This window comes from Chlorocebus sabaeus, chromosome 17 (assembly GCF_047675955.1).
Source record: "Chlorocebus sabaeus isolate Y175 chromosome 17, mChlSab1.0.hap1, whole genome shotgun sequence".
Lineage (NCBI taxonomy): Eukaryota > Metazoa > Chordata > Mammalia > Primates > Cercopithecidae > Chlorocebus > Chlorocebus sabaeus.
Window position 1 is genome coordinate 20091866 of NC_132920.1, and position 18477 is coordinate 20110342.

General features: G+C 41.2%; 1 protein-coding gene across 2 annotated transcripts in view; it reads right to left on the minus strand.

The window, feature by feature from the left end:
- Nucleotides 1–18477, minus strand: part of MBOAT1 (membrane bound glycerophospholipid O-acyltransferase 1) — a 107770-nt gene that overhangs the window by 11043 nt on the left and 78250 nt on the right. For both annotated transcript variants that reach the window (XM_007973581.3, XM_073005685.1), the window contains exons 6-11: nucleotides 17694–17748; nucleotides 15506–15689; nucleotides 13402–13594; nucleotides 7416–7519; nucleotides 4249–4313; nucleotides 1741–1873 (exon numbers count right to left, since the gene is read on the minus strand). In XM_007973581.3, the coding sequence (XP_007971772.3) occupies nucleotides 1741–1873; nucleotides 4249–4313; nucleotides 7416–7519; nucleotides 13402–13594; nucleotides 15506–15689; nucleotides 17694–17748 (734 nt within the window). The remainder of the gene's footprint in view (nucleotides 1–1740; nucleotides 1874–4248; nucleotides 4314–7415; nucleotides 7520–13401; nucleotides 13595–15505; nucleotides 15690–17693; nucleotides 17749–18477) is intronic.

Below are 18477 nucleotides of genomic sequence, written 5' to 3' on the forward strand. Positions count from 1 at the left end.
CAGTTTCCAGATTCAGGTCAAAGGCAGAGCTGGAAACAATGGCTGGGCGATAGGCAAGTCAGCCTCAAAAGAGAAGACGCATCAGTGCCCAAGGCTGCCTCTCAGCCCTAAGTTCCTCAGGACAGAGACCAGGGTCCATCCATCGAGCAATGCTGCACATTAGGTATGAGATTTTACTGGGTAACTTCTAGGGCCCAAAGACACTTCATGACTGTTGAGTTCAATCTCCTTCTAGACAAAATAAAAACACTGTTCTATCAACTCTCTCTTCTCTATCCCCTACATAATTTGTTTGCGAATAGTGTTTCCAGGCCATCCAAAAGAAAAGCTCTACACAAATCTGAGCCTTTACGCCAGTTGAGCTCATAGAGTAAAAGACACCTGAGGGAATAATCCTCTGGATATATTAGCAAACAGAATTCTGAGTTTTATTTCTTAATTTGGCCTGACCACTTGTTCTTTTCTTTTATAATCTAAATAGTTACATGAACAGGAGAGAAGAAAATGTCTCCCCTGTTTTCTATGTACAAATATGTATAATATGCACTTAATTTCAAAAGTATACTAGCCAGCATGAACAGTAATTCACTTTGTTCATATATATATATGTATAAAAATGAGAGGACCCAAATAAAAAATAAAATAGAAATTCAAATATATATATATTTATATATATATATTTATAAATATATATTCAAATATATATATATTTCAAATATATAAATATAAATTCAAATATATATATATTCCAGCACACCTGTGTCTGACTAAAACAAGAGACCCTCAGGGGAGGGACTCTTGTCTTGTTCACTGCAGTAGCCCAGCACCTAAATCACTGACTAGCACATAGTAGGGCTCCTGAAACCTTCACAGGATAAAATGAATTAAACGGTGAGTGGATAGCTATGTGGGGGTTCCTGAATTCACATCCAAAATATGGCTCAACCAATGTCAATAAAAACTCTTGGCATCAGAAATAAGGAGGGCCACAATCATAATCAAAGATTAAAATAAAATTAAATACAAAACTCCTGTATTTGGCAACGAAAGCACTGAACCACAATTACTTCTATGCATGCTTGTCTTCTTCTTGGAGGAAAGTTTTATTCTTTATTATCGTGCTGTACAACAAGCAAATTGCAGAACAATCTAGAGAAACTACAGGCTCCTGAAAAAACCTAGAGAAGCAAATTTACAAAATTCACAAACACAAACTAAGCTAACTGCGTTGGGCATGTGAACACATGAGGTTAGATTAATCTCCGACAGACTCACTTCCTGTGGCCGCTACCTCATTGACTGCTCAAGAGACTTTGTGAGTTATTTCTAGGCTCAGAGTAATGAAATGAGAAATTAAGCAAAGTATAAGCAAATTGAAGTCCTATGGTGCCTACGTTAATTAATCATCATCATCATCTGTACTTACTAGACTGTATATGTTCACAGACTTTAACAATTAAAAATGTTTTCATCTCTTAGGGTACTAAACATTGTCCCTACAATGCCTTTTGTTTCACAAACTACGAACATAAAATGGTTAACCATTTTTGTAATGATTCCAGATTCCTACATATTCAAGTATTTCTCTAACAGGAAGACTCTTGTATACTGGACTGATTTTTCAAAACATCGCTCCCATGTTCACATCCCACCCCCAACCCTACTTAGGACCCAACAGATAACAAACATGCAGGCATCAGATTGCTGAGGGGAAAGACCCTAGGCCTAAAGGATGCTTACCGCTCTAGCTGCTAATGTGACAAGAATTCCAGTTAAGAAGGTAAAATAGTATCCGGGGTAGACACCATGCCACAAAGCAGAGAGGATGAAGGTTAGCACCGTGGGGTACCAAGGAACCCGTTCATAGCACACGCTGCAAAGACAGGAAGGAACAAGACACAGGTGAAACATACCAGAAACTTCTAACTACAGCTGTTGTTTCTTGGATAAGACTATGCAGAAATCATTTGGTCCATTACTGATGCGATGCCTCCCTAACCGTCTTCAGGGACTTGCAGTGCAATCCAAGCAGCCTGGACTACCCTGATTTCCTTAAGCATTACCAGATAGGTAATTCACAGCTCAGCCTTTTGAAGGGATGTTATACATTTTTAATTTCCATAGACTAAATGATCTGGACCCATCACACTACATCTGTTACATCTGTTATAGGTCTGAGTGATCACTTTCCACCCAGCAGGAGTTCCTGCCTTACAGATGCTTACTCCACCAATGGCCTCATTTACTGGGGGTGCTTAGTAAGTGCCATTGTCAGTAACAATTTTGGAATCAGGGTCTTTAGAAATGAATATCCTTATTTAGTAAAAATTAATTTACCTTTCCCACCAGGCTCCTATGCCATCTAACCTAATCAGCACCATCACCCTATTCATCTCTTTTGGCAATGACTCCATTACAAAAGCAATATGTCGGTTATGTGACCTCTTCAGGTCTCCCAGTGTCTATCAGACTTCAATCCATGAATCTGCCTTAAAGAGTGATACTGTGACAATCTAGCAAATGTCAGCAAATACCCTGAAGGTTTTTGGCTTTCTGATTGTTTATTTGAAAAAAAAGCGATAGGGAATTTCCCCCCAAAACTCAGTCTATGAATTGCCAATGGCACTCTAAGGAAGCCACCACCTCATTTGCTAAATGAGAGGACCCAAATAAAAAATAAAATAGAAATTCAAACAGTTAACACCAACACAGCACTGTATGGGTGGTCAACAGCAACCAATTTAAACACAAACTAAGCATGATGGCTCCCTCTTCATAGGAAGAAAAAGAATGCATTTGGAGAGATGAACACAGGACTGAGAGCAGATTTGGACATTGGATGACTCAGCACATTGGGAGTACTCAGTATGTAGAAACAGAAGTTTATACTAAAATCATTTCAAAATTAATTAATAGCAATAATGTCGAGGCCAAAATTTCAAGATGACTATGTTCAGATCAATTGTCAGAAAATACTGCATGAGTTTACTTTGGAGGAATTACTACACACTCTGTCTCTTCTCTTACCCCAGTGTTTTGACCCATGAAAGATGCTGCTTATCAAAACAGTAGAATCTCCTTTAAAGCTTAATATTTTTACATACTCCCTGTATTAATTATGATAGGCCTATCACTAGGTAACAGAGCTTGCTGCTTCAAGGACGGCATATTATTATTTCTGTAGTAAATAACGTTTTTAATTTTGGAACATGTAGGAAAACAAAAGGATAGGGAAATATCAACAAAAATATAAATTTTAAAAGCATAAACATCTGGGATACCATAAAGCGTTTACTGCTAGGGGTGAACACTGCAGTCATCGGTGATTTGATGCAGGCATTAACCTTCCTTGACATCTGAGCAATAGACTCTCCCTCAAGGTAAGAGGCAGCACAGCAGAGAGGGCAAGAATCTAATTCTGGGCCGGGTGCGGTGGCTCCCGCCTGTAATCCCAGCACTTTGGGAGGCTGAGGCAAGTGGATCACCTGAGGTCAGGAGTTTGAGATCAGCCTAGCCCACATGGTGAAACCTCATCACTACTAAAAATACAAAAAATTTGCTAGGCTTGGTGGTGGACACCTGTAATCCCAGCTACTCGGGAGGCTGAGGCAGGAGAATCACTTGAACCCAGGAGGTAGAGGTTGCAGTGAGCCAAGATCGCACCATTGCACTCTAATTTGAGTGACAGAGTGAAACTCCTTCTCAAAAAAAAAAAAGAAAAAAGAAGAAGAAGAAGAGGAAGAAGAAGAATAAGGAGAAGGAAGAGAAGAAGAAGAAGAAGAAGAAGAAGAAGAAGAAGAAGAAGAAGAAGAAGAAGAAGAAGAAGAAGAAGAAGAAGAAGAAGAAGAAGAATCATCATCATCTAATTCTGAAAGCAGACCATTTGTACTTGTATCTGTCCCTTAGCTGGGTGACTTTGGGCAAGTGACATAACCTCTCTGGGTCTCACTTTTCCTCACCTGTAAAATGGGGGTAATGACTCACAACATCTCATGGGATTGATGGAGGATAAAACCAGGACCTGGTATACAGGAATGGCAGCATTCAGGGATATAAAATAAATATGCTACATTATGACCTTCTCAAATCACTGTATTTCTACTTTTTCATTTATGGGGCACAGATGTTAATACAAAACAAGAGTGTCAGATGACATTGCCACAGGCAGACTCCCACTGTTCAGCTACTGACTCCCCTCCAAACATATCCCAGTGCCCTAAGTAAGGAGGTCGTTTTTGTTTTTCTTACCGCTTTAGCCAAGTAGCTGTCTGAATATTCCAGTTTTCCAAGTACATTTTGAAACTTGTGGCAGTCTGGAAAGAAGAAAATAACACCTATCATTAACTTTAAAAATACCCCAAGTAATGGGAAGTTCTCCCCAGTTTCCCTGGCAGCAGGTTAGAGACGGTATTTCAATAGTGACTACTCACAGTCAAGAGCAAATCAGCTGTTCCTTCCTACACAGGACAATTTTCTGCTGTTTATAAGATCCACTTTGCAACTAAAACTTGGCTTGCAAGATCTCAATTTTTTTTCAAAATGTATTTTCAAATTACAGGAAAACTGAAGGAACGTTTTGTGGGTTTCCCTTCCACTCTGGTTAAAATTTTTTAAGCCATCTGAATTTTATAATTAAATATTCTAAAAAGGAATTTGCCCCAGGAAAAGTTTAATCATGGGAATTTGGTGCCTTTATGGAGACAGCTTAAATGTAATTGTCATCTTTTCACTGTGTAACCCTCTAAAACTAGGTCAGTCTTGTGCAGTTAACTCTATAGATAGCTACTCAGGTTCCAACATTTCCAGTTGTTTCTGGAATACTAAGAGATTTTATGCACGAAGGGATCAAAACACAGGAAAGGAAACAAATATCACCCAACTGGCAGTGACGCAAGCAAATCAACTACTGAGAAGGGACATCCCCACGATAACCCATTACCTGGGTTTTCTCTGTAGAAAAAACAAACAAACAAAAAAGGTCTTATCCAAGTCTAGTGATAAAAAGCACGATGCAGCTGGGCGTGGTATCTCATGCCTGTAATCCCAGCACTTTGGGAAGCCGAGGTGGGCGGATCCCCTGAGGTCAGGAGTTCAAGACCAGCCTGGCCAACATGGCAAAACCCCATCTCTACTACAAATACAAAAATTAGCTGGGCATGGTGGCGGGCACCCGTAACCCCAGCTACTCAGAAGGCTGAGGCAAGACAATTGCTTGAACCTGGGAGGCAGAGGTTGCAGTGAGCTGAGATCGCACCACCGCACTCCAGCCTGGGCGACAGAACAAGATGCCATCTCAAAAATAAATAAATAAATAAAATAATATAAAATAAAAAGCATGATGCAAACATACAAGGATCAGAATTCCTAAAGAAGGTAGAAAATCTAAGTGCCACTTTTTTCTGAAGTGTTTTCAACGATAAGAAAATCATATACAGGCCACACATTGGCCTAATGTAGTATGTCTGTAAGGGACAGAAGGAAGGAGGAAGGGAGAGAAAAGAGGGAGGAAGGAAGATAGATGGAAAATAGATCTTTTTATTGTGAGTTTTTATTTCAAAACCTCAAGGAGTTTTATTTATCTATTTCTTCTATGGCTAATAAAATGCTATAAGCCCAGCCTTGGGGTGTCTTAACTAATCAGACTTCCTTGTTTTTCTTTACCTCCTTATTCTATATCAAATGTATGATGACAATGTAAACTTTCTCCTTCTGGTTTTCTTTTATAAGAAATACATACTTCATGACTTAGCCCTTTACCCTGAAGACATGTCCACCGTGGAAGGATTCTGTGTTTTGGCGCACAGCTAGGGGGACTAGTAGGCAGCCGAAGGTCAAGGGGGACCACCCTAAAGGACATTTACCCAACAAAACTCCAAGGCAGCCAGTCCATGAGTTTTGAGGGAGAGAAGAATGTTAGTGAGAAAAAGTCGTAACACACTTGAACTCTCTCTGACATCATCTATGTAAAAAAGAGAAGCTTACGGATCACCTATACTGCTTTTCCAAAACTGAGATAGGTCATTCTGAAAGCTGGACCTTGTGCACTTACATTGTGGCCCATCGTGACCGGGGACTGCTTCTTGCCTCACGTGCAGCGACCAATAGTAAAAGCATTATTTGTTCATTCAGAACTGATGCTGGACCTTGGCCATGCTCTTACAGCATCTGCCAAGGTCTTCCACCCACAGGAGACCCCAGATCCTCTAGGACTATACAAAAATGAATGTTTTGCCCACAGTAGGCCCTCAATTAATATCTGTTGAATCTGATTGACCAGAGTAACCAAATAGCATGATGAGTTTAGGTTGAACATATGATGTAATTTACTTAGATAACAGTGGCATGCTTCTATTTCTTTCTGCTTGTCTGTCTTTTGAAGTAGCGCTGTCTCAATGCTAAAAAAAAAAAAAAGAAAAGTAAAAATATAATGCTCCCTATAAATTCCACCATGTTTTGTAGTTAAAATGCAGATCACTTTCCCTCTGGAGGCCATCCACATGCAAAAAGCCTCAGGCAAAAGATGTTGGGGGTTTCCCCCATGCCTCCTTCTGGCCTACTTTCCACCCAATGTGGGTGGCAGGTGGTCAGTTTCCATCTATCTCTGACTTCTTGCTCTATACACACAATCCCTCCCGACCAAACTCTGCAGTGGGCTCTGTCTGCCCTGTGGCAGGTGGAAAACCAAAACCAACAGCAAACATGAGTCACCTGGCTAGGAACCCAATGCTTCTGCATGTTGAGAATCACGCCCATTCAGCTAAAGGGGGGAAAGGGTCTGAGACTTGGCATTCCTGTCTAATCCAAGAGCTATCAATGCAAAGAAAACCCAGAATGATGTGGCCCCAAGGAGACCACCTCTGATAATGACAGCAGACCAAAAATTGTGGTGCAAGAATGAAGACAGAAAAACCACACTATTCTAGTGACCTAAAAGTTGTACATTATGACAATTCTTCTTAAAAGTGAATGCATTATAAATGCCTCCAAAGGGACCACACAGAATGTTTGCAATATTGAAATCAAAATACAGGAGCTTCCAGTCTGCATTCATCACTGAAATAGGTAGAAAGAGAAGAGAGAGCGATCACACATTGGGACCTTCTAGTTGAAAGAACAGGAATATAAACAACAAAAAGATTTTCCTGGCTCTTTTTCAGATGTTTTTGTGTCACTCTTCCTTGAACCATTAAAACTGTCAAGAAAGTAGATATCTTTAAAAAAAAAAAAAAAAAAAAAGAGAGAGAGAAAAACAATTCTGAGGTTCAAAATGTCCAGGAGGCTGCTGAGCCTGGCAATCCCCTGAGAGCAGCTTTTCTTCAGACACATGGATGAAGCATTGTGGGGATACGACACTCAAAGCAAACCATTTGCTTTCTTCACTATGGAAGTTGGACTTAAAAGCATCATATACTCACCTCAATTTTCCAGATGTTTAGGTTCGAAAGCAGATCCCAACAGAAATTCCCATTCTTATCCACTCCGCTGAACCCAAAGCCAGCTGCATTATTCACTGCATCAGCTATGGTTTTTAAAGTAACACATTAGGATATGGAACAAAAGTCACATGGCTGCTTTTAAAAGACACTAAATATCTGTCTAGCTTCAAGATGGAGAAATATGCAGTAGTGTCCTTGGAAAAGGAACCCCAAAATGTAAAGGATCTGCTAACATTCTGAAGCAGAAAAATATGTATTGGCTGTTTGGTAACCTTGAGTTTTAGGCATTCATTCCCCTGCATTTAGGGAACACCAGCTAAGGTAAGAAGAAAGCAGCTAGATGTCCGTAGAATGCAAAAATGAGAATAAACAAGAAACGAAGAACCAAAATGAATAAATAAACAGGAGAATTTAGTGACCAACTTGACAGGAGGGGAGAAAAGAAAGGAGGTAAAAATAGATCTGAGTTCAAATACAAAGACCAGAAGAAACAGGGGACCCAGAAGAGGTCTCAGAGCTGTCACTAAAGACAGCAGGGCATTACCTAAGAGGTAGTGCTAAATCAGGAGGAGAACCAGCTCCGCAAGAGCGATTGGAGCTCCGTCTGGACATGTTAAGCATGACCTGCCGGTAGTGTATCAGTTGGAGCTGCCGAGATGGGGTTAAAAAAAGTTTAGGTCCCAAGACAAAGGACAGAGCTAGAGGTGTGACTCTGGGGCCAGCTGCAATGGAGGCCATGTGTGGACAAAATCATCCAAGTCAGCCACCCATAAGTCCCTTTAAAACTCCTGTTTCCATCTTTATCTTATGTCACTGAACTATAAGAGAATGTCCTCCTGCTGGAATATCTCATCTCCATTCAATTCCTTAATGAACTCAACACACTTTTATTATGATGACCAAGAGTCTAATTATCTCTTTCTGCTTATTTAAAAATCTGTTAGAATATTTTCTAAGAAAAAACTAAAATGAACTAATCAAAATAATTAAGAGATAGCACTATGAAATCTTTTTTTTTTTTTTTTTTTTTTTTTTTGAGACGGAGTCTCGCTCTGTCACCCAGGCTGGGGTGCGGTGGCATGATCTCGGCTCACTGCAAGCTCTGCCTCCCGGGTTCACTCCATTCTCCTGCCTCAGCCTCCCGTGTAGCTGGGACTATAGGCGCCCGCCACTGCACTCGGCTAATTTTTTGTATTTTTAGTAGAGACGGGGTTTCACTGTGTTAGCCAGGATGGTCTCGATCTCCTGACCTCGTGATCTGCCCATCTCGGCCTCCAAAAGTGCTGGGATTACAGGCGTGAGCCACCGCGCCTGGCCAGCACTATGAAATCTTAGATCTGGAGATCTTAGAGAAATCTTTCTTTTTCTATAAAAGTCCAACTCTAGATGGCCTTCTGAAGAGCTGCCTTAAAGAAAAACAACCTGTCCTAAGTCTGTCTCATTTACATTTGGCAGAGATAATGATTTAACACTGCTTCTCTTATACTTGGCTTCACTGTAAGATGATCTGGTTTCTTTTAGAAGGAAGCATGAAAGAGACCAAGTCCTTCTATGTCATTCTCCCCTCGCCAACTGGATGGGAACCCAGTGGAGAAAAAAAGACAAACAAAGTGAGGGTGTGCCTGTAAGAAACTGATGGTTTTAAACGTGTGGGAACTAATTCGTGAGTGACAGAGATCAATGACACTAAGGGCCTTGAGGTCTGTGTTGAGAACTAAAACCAGAGCCAGGCTGACCGTCACTGGAACCAGTATAACCACTTCTAAATTCCTTCTTCCATCTCCAGCCTCATTTCTGGCACAGCTGGTTAGACCTAAGAGAAGAGAATAATGGAACTATCTTCTCTCTCTCTCTCTCTCTCTCTCTCTGTGTGTGTGTGTGTGTGTGTGTATGTGTGTGTGTGTATTTTCAGCGCTTATTATCTTTCCAGGACTCTATATAATAATTTACAGGCAGTTCCTTATTTAATCTTCATAATAGTATTGAGACAGAAGGTTAAGGATGGGCTCCAGGGGGAAATTGGACAGGTTTCTACCTCCACTTGGCAGCATACTACTACATGGGCCTGGGAGAAGAATCATCTAACTTCTAGAAACTTATTCCCTTGAGCATAAAATGGATATAATAATGGTACTCATTTTAAAGGGCTGTTGAAAGGATTAAACAAAATTAAATATGTGTGCAGTAGATAGCTCAGTGCTGGCCCAAGTTAACACTCAAGAAAGGTTAGCTCCTATTATTATTATTATGCTATTAAGGGGACTGAGGCTAGAGATATTAGGTAACCTTTAAGATCATGTAACCTCTGGGAGGTCAAAGCAGGCAGATCACCTGAGGTCAGCAGTTCGAGACTAGCCTGGCCAATATGGTGAAACCCCATCTCTACTAAAAATACAAAAATTAGCTGGGTGTGGTGGTGGGCACTTGTAATCCCAGCTACTCCAGAGGCTAAGGCAGGAGAATCGCTTGAACCCAGGACACAGAGGTGACAATGAGCCGAGATCGCGCCATTGCACTCCAGCTGGGCGACGAGAACAAAACTCCATCTCAAAAAAAAAAAAAAAAAAAAAAAAAAAATGTAATTTGTCAACAATGCCAGAATCTCAATCCTAGAACTTGATTCCACAACCTGAGTAGGTACGAGCCACCCTGAAAGAGGAAAATGGTGAAAGGTTCCCAAGTACTGACTCTCAGAACCACACTGAGCTGATGTTGGAATCCTGACTCCGCCTAGTGATCCCACAGTCATTTATCCAAGCCTGGTTTTTGTCTCAGAGCAGTGACAGGCTCTAAGTTCACCAGTCCAAAAGTGGTTTTACTTGTACTGTGCATGTCTCCAATCTATTATTACAGATAGATTAATTTGTATGCCCATCTGTTGGACTATGTGGTCCTCAGAAAACAGCCCAGACTAAAGTCTCACTAACTAGTACTAGCACTAAGTAGTAGGGGGAAAACAGCCAGGACCATACACTAAGTCCAAAAGAAATAGTTTGATTATTTGAATATAAACGGTATCTAGAGCTAGGCTAACACAGTGAAGCTCAGCGGAGATTCATCAAGAGGCCAGCTTTAAGGATTAAATTTATAATCATGTGCAATTAGTCCATCAATTATATGTAAATGGTGTTTTAAAGAGAGCTGGAGAAAACAATTATTCGGTTAAGCAGTTTAAATATTCCCTGATACACTATTCATTGCTTCTTTATTCATAAATAAGACAAAGGTTAATTTCCAACCAGCCCATGCAATCTAAACTGTAACAAACTTCAAATTGAGGCCATACAAATTAATGAAGTGTTTCTACTGAAGCTACCCCCAAAAAAAAAAGAAAGAAAAGGGAAGCATGGGGGGAGAAAAAGAGCTAAGTCCACATGGAAAGCTCTCCGCAGGAAGGGGTACCTCTCCACTGTACTCCAGATGTCCGGGGAACTCCCCAAAGGGTAGAAAGGTGCAGGTGCTCCCTGTTCCCATGACACTTCCCAGTCCAGGTCCCTCCTTGTCTCGGACTTTCCCTATGGAAAGGAATGGCCTTTCTTTCCTCCTGAGATCAGGAGCTGATTTAGTCCAGAAGCCAGCCCTTAAGCTCTGAGATACAGAAAATGGGAGCAGGAGGATAGGAAGAGAAAAGAGAAAAGGAAGGTGGATGAGGCAGCAGAAGATAGTAGGAGGGAATTATATATATTCTCTCTGTCTCTCTCAGTCCCCTACACACACACAGTCATTCAGATTAGAGGAAATTAAAACTATTAATTATTTAGCCAGCAACAGTGGCTCACCCCTGTAATCCCAGCACTTTGGGAGGCTGACGCGGGTGAATTACCTGAGGTCAGGAGTTCGAGACCAGCCTGGCCAACATGGTGAAACCCCATCTCTACTAAAAATACAAAAATCAGCTGGGCGTGGTGGTAGGCCTCTGTAATCCCAGCTACTTGGGAGGCTGAGGCAGGAGAATCGCTTGAACCCGGGAGGTGGAGGTTGCAGTGAGCCGAGACCGTACCATTGCACTCCAGCCTGGGTGACAAGAGCAAAACTCCATCTCAAAAAAAAAAAAAATTAACATAGAAAAAATAAGCTCAATGTTCTAAGTAGGGTTCTAACCGTAGCAGGTCTGATGCCTGCCCGCTACAGAAGTCACCATTTGTAACTGCAGAACAAGAAATACGATAAAAGACTACTGAACCTTCCCCAATGACTAGTCTGTATTCATCCTTTTCTCTTTATTCCTCCCACTAGGATGGCACTTGAAGAGTATTGCCTGGTGGTTGTATGTCTGTGTTCCCAACCATGCAGCAATCCTGAGGGAGAGTCAATGTCCTACCTTTCGATTCCTCCTAGCACAGAATCTGGTACTCAACAAAAACTCCTTGAATTAAATTGAAAGCGTACAGAAACAAAATTTCCCTCATTGTAAATTTTACAAAAGCTCTAAGTCAGATCTCTCCGGCTAAATGTTACATAAATACAGCATTGGACTGAACTTATGCAGGAACATTTTGGCCCTTAAAAATAATTTGGACTGGGGGAGGAAGGAATGGGGAGTTATTTTTTACTGGGTACAGAGTTTCTGTTGGGGTGATGAAAAAGATCTAGAGATAGACGGTGGTGATAGTGGCATAGTATTGTGAATGAACTTCATACTACTGAAGTGTACCCTCAAAAATGATTAAAATGGTAAATTTTACATGTATTTTGCCACAATGAAAAAAAATTTTTTTTTTTTTTGAGTCAGAGTCTTGCTCCATCACCCAGGCTGGAGTTCAGTGGCGTGATCTCAGCTTATAGCAACCTCCACCTCCCCGAGTCAAGCGATTCTCATGCCTCAGCCTCCTGAGTAGCTGAGATTACAGTACTTGGGATTATTCCACTAATTTTTTGTATTTTTAATAGAGATGGGGTTTTGCCATGTTGGGCAGGCTGGTCTTGAACTCCTGACCTGAAGTGATTTGCCAGCCTCAGCCTCCCAAAGTGCTGGGATAATAGTCATGAGCCATTAAACCGAGCCAAAAAATAATAATTTTTTAAAAAAGTAATTTGGTACCTGCAAACTTTAATTGAAACTTAAAACTTGAAGGATGAACTGAGAGGGAAGAGGAACTCAAGCGATTAAGTGCTACTCCCTCATTCGTGAGATGTGGGCTGAACCCTCGGAAATCAAGTTTAATAATCTATTTTATTTAATAAGCCAAGTCACTGCTCTCTGACATCAAGTGCAGGTCACCTGCAGCTAAGATGTCCAACTCCCATCCCTGAAAGGGTTCCAGTGTGATACAGACAGGGCCTCCATGCTTCATCAACACCCTTTCCCAGTCTCTAAGTACACTGACAGGTTTATAGCTCATGTTAGCAAAGCTTTATGCAACTGCACTCTAAAATTGTTTGAAAGGAAAGAGATAAAAGCTTAATATGAACCAAGTTATCCCACAGGAAAAAAAAAAAAGTGTGATAAAACCAAATGAAGTTGAACTTTCTACCAAAAAAAAAAAATCACTTGAAGTCAGCTTCTTTCTAAGACATAAAAACCTAACCAACAGTTCCTTAAAGAAGTGTAACCTAAATTAGCATATGTGTTGGTCAGATTAATTCAAGGTGCATCCTATATTATATAAAACCCAGAAAAATGACAAGAAAACCAAATCATTCCGGAATTTCCCCTCAACTTTCCACTGCTTTACATGGCCAGCTTTGATTGGTAGAAGGAGAAGCTTCCAAGTTTTGACATCTGTTAATAACATTCGGTTTAAATAACGGCCAGGATGTTTTTCTCCGTATCGTGGAGAACTGAGCTTATGGAGGGTGGGAGAGAGGAGTGCTATGTTGGAATGTTAAAACTGACCCTGGCTCCGCTGCCTCCCATTACATGTTGAGCTTCTTTGATTAACTGATCCAAAATGTCGTTCTGGCTAAGCCATCCAAGGAGTAGCGTTTTTCCCTCATTCATTTGCAGCTACTCCATCAAACTTACCTAAAGTCCATGCAAAGTAATACTTGGGCTTTGAGGCTTGCATGACAACATATAAGTAGCAGAGTCGAGCTGGAAAGCTTGCTTTATGGACAAACCAGTCATCCACAAGGCAGGTGACAGGAAAGGTCTTCGTGAGCGTCAAAAACAAAAGGAGAGACACCAAGGTGATGCCCAACTTGTGTATCACAGCTCCCTGAAAATGGGGAAAAATCAGTGTCACCGTGCAGAAGGCTCAGGTGTGAAGAAAACAGCTTTGGCATGGGCCTGCTAAGGATAACATTGCTCCAACAGCTGCTTGGCATTATTCCCCAGAAGGAGTGGCAACAGGCATTCTTTCTCATGAGATAAATCTGACAATGGAGATTAGGTGCTATATTTAGATACAGAACATGCCTCTGACACTTGAGGGTTGAATGTATCTAGACTGGAAGAAAATCTCCATCAGCATATTCAACGAACAAAATGCAAGTACTTATATTATCCAAAACACAAGAGAAATGGATAACAGGGTGGCAAGTTTCCATTGAGAAAAACGAAAAACGTTTGCACTTTTGCCTTCTATTCCTGTGACCAGCAGAGCCCAGGAAATGTCCTTGAGTCACCAGCAGAGAAGACAGAGGCTCAGGTATGAAGGATTCTGAGCAAGTAATTGAACACCTGGGCCAGCCAGGACATAGGCAGATAATGGGGAGCTCTAGACAGCCTTCCAGGATGGTTTAGAGGTAGCCTACTCTGGGTTAATTGTGTGCTGACTTTTTAATTCCTCTGGACAGAGTAACTTTGCCCAATTTTCCTGACATTTCAGGGAAAGTCCTTCAACATTCAACAGAACTCCAGTCTCTGACTTCATAAGAAAAAAAAAAAAAAAAAGACTTTTATTGGTAATAGGGGCATAGCAATAGCACCTCCCTCAGAGGGCACGTTGGGGTTTAAGTGAATGAGTGTTTGCAAGGTCCTGTGAACAGTGCCTGGATCCCAGTTAAGTGCTTAGCACGCCCAGCCACAATTACAGCTATATCACTGATAGCCCCGCTCATGGATCCCAGCCCTTTCCCAGCTGTATGTCTTGAACTAAAACGCAACCTCACCACTTCACCTTATCTGTGCACAGAAATGCAAGCGTTTCCTTGGAGAGTGGCAGAAAGACTCTCTGATGACATTATTTTATAAATAAAAGCGCAAGAAGCATGAAAACACTAAGGTGACAGATACTGCCTAGAAACATGGTCACTTTGGTGTCTCTCACAGCCATGGTGACTTCACTCCTAGATCGTTTTGGTAAAGCAGATGAACTTGAGATACTTGACCAGTCATAAGTGCTGAGAACCAAATGATGTCAAAAAACTCTAAAAACTCATACCTAATTAATAAATCCCTTACATTTTCAAATACTTAACTCATATTCTTTGCCAAGGCTTCAGCACTTTCAAAATATTTAACTCGAAATATCCTCATTTCCTTCCTTTCCCAATTTTCACCACTCCTTTCATTAATTACAAATGTCCCTTAAATACAGGATATTTGATCTGAATAAATTCAGCATATTTGTAAAGTTCAGTGAGTTATCCTAATATTGACTAATTTGAGATGGATCAGGTTAAATTTTAAAATATTATTTCAAAAAGTCATCTTAAATTCTCTCAAGGTCAATATAAGCAAGCTTTGGGCATGCCAAGGTAAAACTGGTTTCTCTTGCAGTAAGTGGGCTCTACAAGAAAAACACATTAATTCCAGTTCCGTGGTCCCCCCACGTTCTATGATATATTATCTTTTGGCTATACTTGAATTTCAACTCATAAAGGCAAAACACCCATAGTACTCAAACATGTTAACTTAACAGTGCTGGGCACATTGTATGCACTAAATATTGACTGATGAACTTATTGCTTTCATTTTCCTAGCCGATGAGCTTCTCAGTAAAATAAACACCCACTGCTCCAACATAGAACTGCTGCAAATAAGTAACTACACTGGTATTTTAAATAAATGAGAAAAGTTATTGGCCAAGCTTTCTGGTAAACTGTTTCGTTTCTTAATTAGAACCATTATTAGACAGAGTCAATCCTGGCAGCAAAACCCTATTCTCTAGACACTAAAAACTTACTGTGGGAGAAGGTTCTGGCAAACTGTGGAAACCTTTTTGCTTCCGGTTCACCTCCAGCAACTTCATGTGTATATGCTTCCCCTCAATGAAGGCTACGTAGTCCTTGAAATTGTTACAAGGACCAGCTATGACACTCATGAAATTGAGAAGGTAACTTAAGTATTCCAAAAAAGAGGGTTTCACTCTGTGAAAATAAAGTAAATAAATTGAAAAGTCTTCGGTCTTTGCTTTTTCTTCAGAATCTGTAAATAAGCAAACACAAATGTTATCTCTGTAGATTCGATATATGACATGACCTTTCCTTGTTTTGTTTCTATAAAGTCGGCCGAGGAGAAATCTTGTGGAAAGGAAAGGTTAAAGAAGCAGGTGGCTCACAGCAGGCGCAGAGCTCCATGCCGCCCTCTGCTGGCCAGATACAGCTGTAAGCACTCAGAGGTGGGCGAGGGCAAGTGCAACTCAGGCCGCGAAATGTCCTTTTCTCATCAACCTTCCCTGTCTACAGGACAAAACGAAGGTAATAAACACAAAGCAGGGCGGAGCCTGACCTAATGTTAGCTGATCGAGATGCTTCCAAATGGGAAAACTCCCTCCCGATTGCCAACATAAATACTAAACAAATGATGGGTGGAACCAGTTTCCACTGGAGGAGGCCACACAGAAGAACCGCAGTAGCAGCCTCTTGTCTGCTTTGGCAACCAGGCCTGAGTTCCTGAGCAACAGACCAGCGTAGTGGCAGGAAAAAAGTCTGTAGAGAACAGTTCTGTGTGGTGCTTTAATGGCATTTTGGAAGACCTGTTCTAGCAAGATAGAATAAAGGCTCCCTGAAATGCCATTGCTAACCAGTTACTGGAATTATCCCCTATAGCAGGGGTCCCCAACCCCTGAGGCCACTGGTATTGGTCTGTGGCCTGTTAGGAACTGGGCCAACAGCAGCAGGTGAGCGGCATGTGAGCAAACGAAGCTTCATCTGTATTTACAGCCTCTCCCCATCACTCACATTACCACCTGAGCTCCACCTAATGTCAGATCAGCAGTGGCATTAGATTCTCAGAGGAGTGCGAACCCTATGGTGAACCGTGCATGCCAGGGATGTAGGCTGCCACTCCTTATGAGAATCTAATGCCTGACGATCTGTCACTGTCCCCCATCACCCCCAGATTGGACCACCTCGTTGCAGGAAACAAGCTCAGGGATCCCACGGATTCTACATTATGGTGAGTTGTATAATTTTTTATTTCATTATATATCACAATGTAATAACAATATAAAGTGCACAATAAATGAAAGGCCCTCCTGAAACCATCCCCCCCACCACCACCTGCAACCCTGGGTCAGTGGAAAAACTGCTTTCCACTAAACTGATCCCAAACAGGTTGGGGACTGCTGCCCTATAGCATTTACACCCCCACTGTGCTTAGGAAAGGGCTGATTCATTAGAATCTTTCAAGAGTGCTCCACTGCTTCCAAGTCCCAATTCCTTAATGCAGGAATGAAGACGTCAACCTCCTCTACCACCTGGGACCTTCCTCACTTCTTCCAGTTGTCCCTGATTCTGTCTAGCAGGAACCCCCCGCCCCTCCACCATGGCTGCACCCGATGTGCTACCCCACATGCCATCTTTATTCTCAGATCAAAGTTATTCCCTCCCCTCCCACTTCTTCTCCAACACTCCCCCTTCCTACTTCACATCAACACTGGCAAAGCCAGCTGTAGCCCTCCTCCTGTATTTAACTCAGCTATACTCACCTCTCCTGCCCTACTTCCTATCTTTTTTCACAGTGGCATTTAATCATACTGACACTGATCATTCACTATTCTTTAGGACCCCCAAGACACATGCCCAATAAGAATACTTCTGGAGTAAACATAACCACCCCAGGGAAGGAGAGCCTTGCAGATGTACAGTTCTATTTACTCTTTGACCCAACAGATTCTACTTCTGAGACTCTATGCTATAGTTCTACCCTAACACATTTCAAAATGACCTAATACAAGGTTATTCATCACTTAATCATTTGTAAAAGTCAAAGACCGGTAACAATGCACATGTTCATCAATAGCAGATTCATAAAATAAATGATATTAAATCCATAGAACAGAATTAATGTGCAGGTATTTTTTAAATGAGGAAAATCTCTAGATACTGATATGCAAAGGGCTCGTTAATATATCATTACACTTCACTTACTTGATAGCAAGTCGATGTTGTTCAGCAGAAAGGTCTTCAGCTCTTCGACCTAATCCTATGAAAAAGAAAAGAATTTAGAAATAAGATGCTTGAAGTGAATTCGATGACAAATTATAAAAGGCTCTTATCAAAGTCATTTGAACCAAGTAATCTTTGTTTGCTTCATAAATCATAAAGAGTTCCTGTTTTCGTTTTTTTTTTAAATGCCCCGGACCAAAAGAGCTACCCATAAGTACATGTGTGAGAAGCAAAGTCTCTGTAGGTTCACATGGAGAGGGAAGGATTCAAAGTTTTCTCCTACTTAATCCGCACAGTATGACATGGACCCAGAGAACCCTTCCCATCTGGTACACCTGGGAGTTCCTTGCCACTTTGTATATGTCTTCCCTGATACATCAGAGAGAGCATCTTGCCTTTTACAGGCTGCCACAGCTTAAATACCTCCCTGGTTGCACTAGGTGCAGACACCTACTACCAGCTGAGAGCTTGGTTGTGGGACATAATGGAAAAAGAAACAGGAGACTTTCCTCTTCCAAAAAAAGGCCGGGGGAGCGGGGAATGTAATCTTGAGTGTGAGAAAATTACAAAGGAATTATCAACGTTTTCTTCTTTTTATCATTTGTTTGTATCAGAAAAACTCCCAACCAAGTCACATCTGTGCTTTCTGTGAAACGTACACATTAACATAGAGTCAAAGAAACTGAAGTATTATCTTAAAAGCAATATGTCAACTGTAAAACTGTATATTCAGCTAAGGCTGAGTACGGTCACCAACCATGAAGGC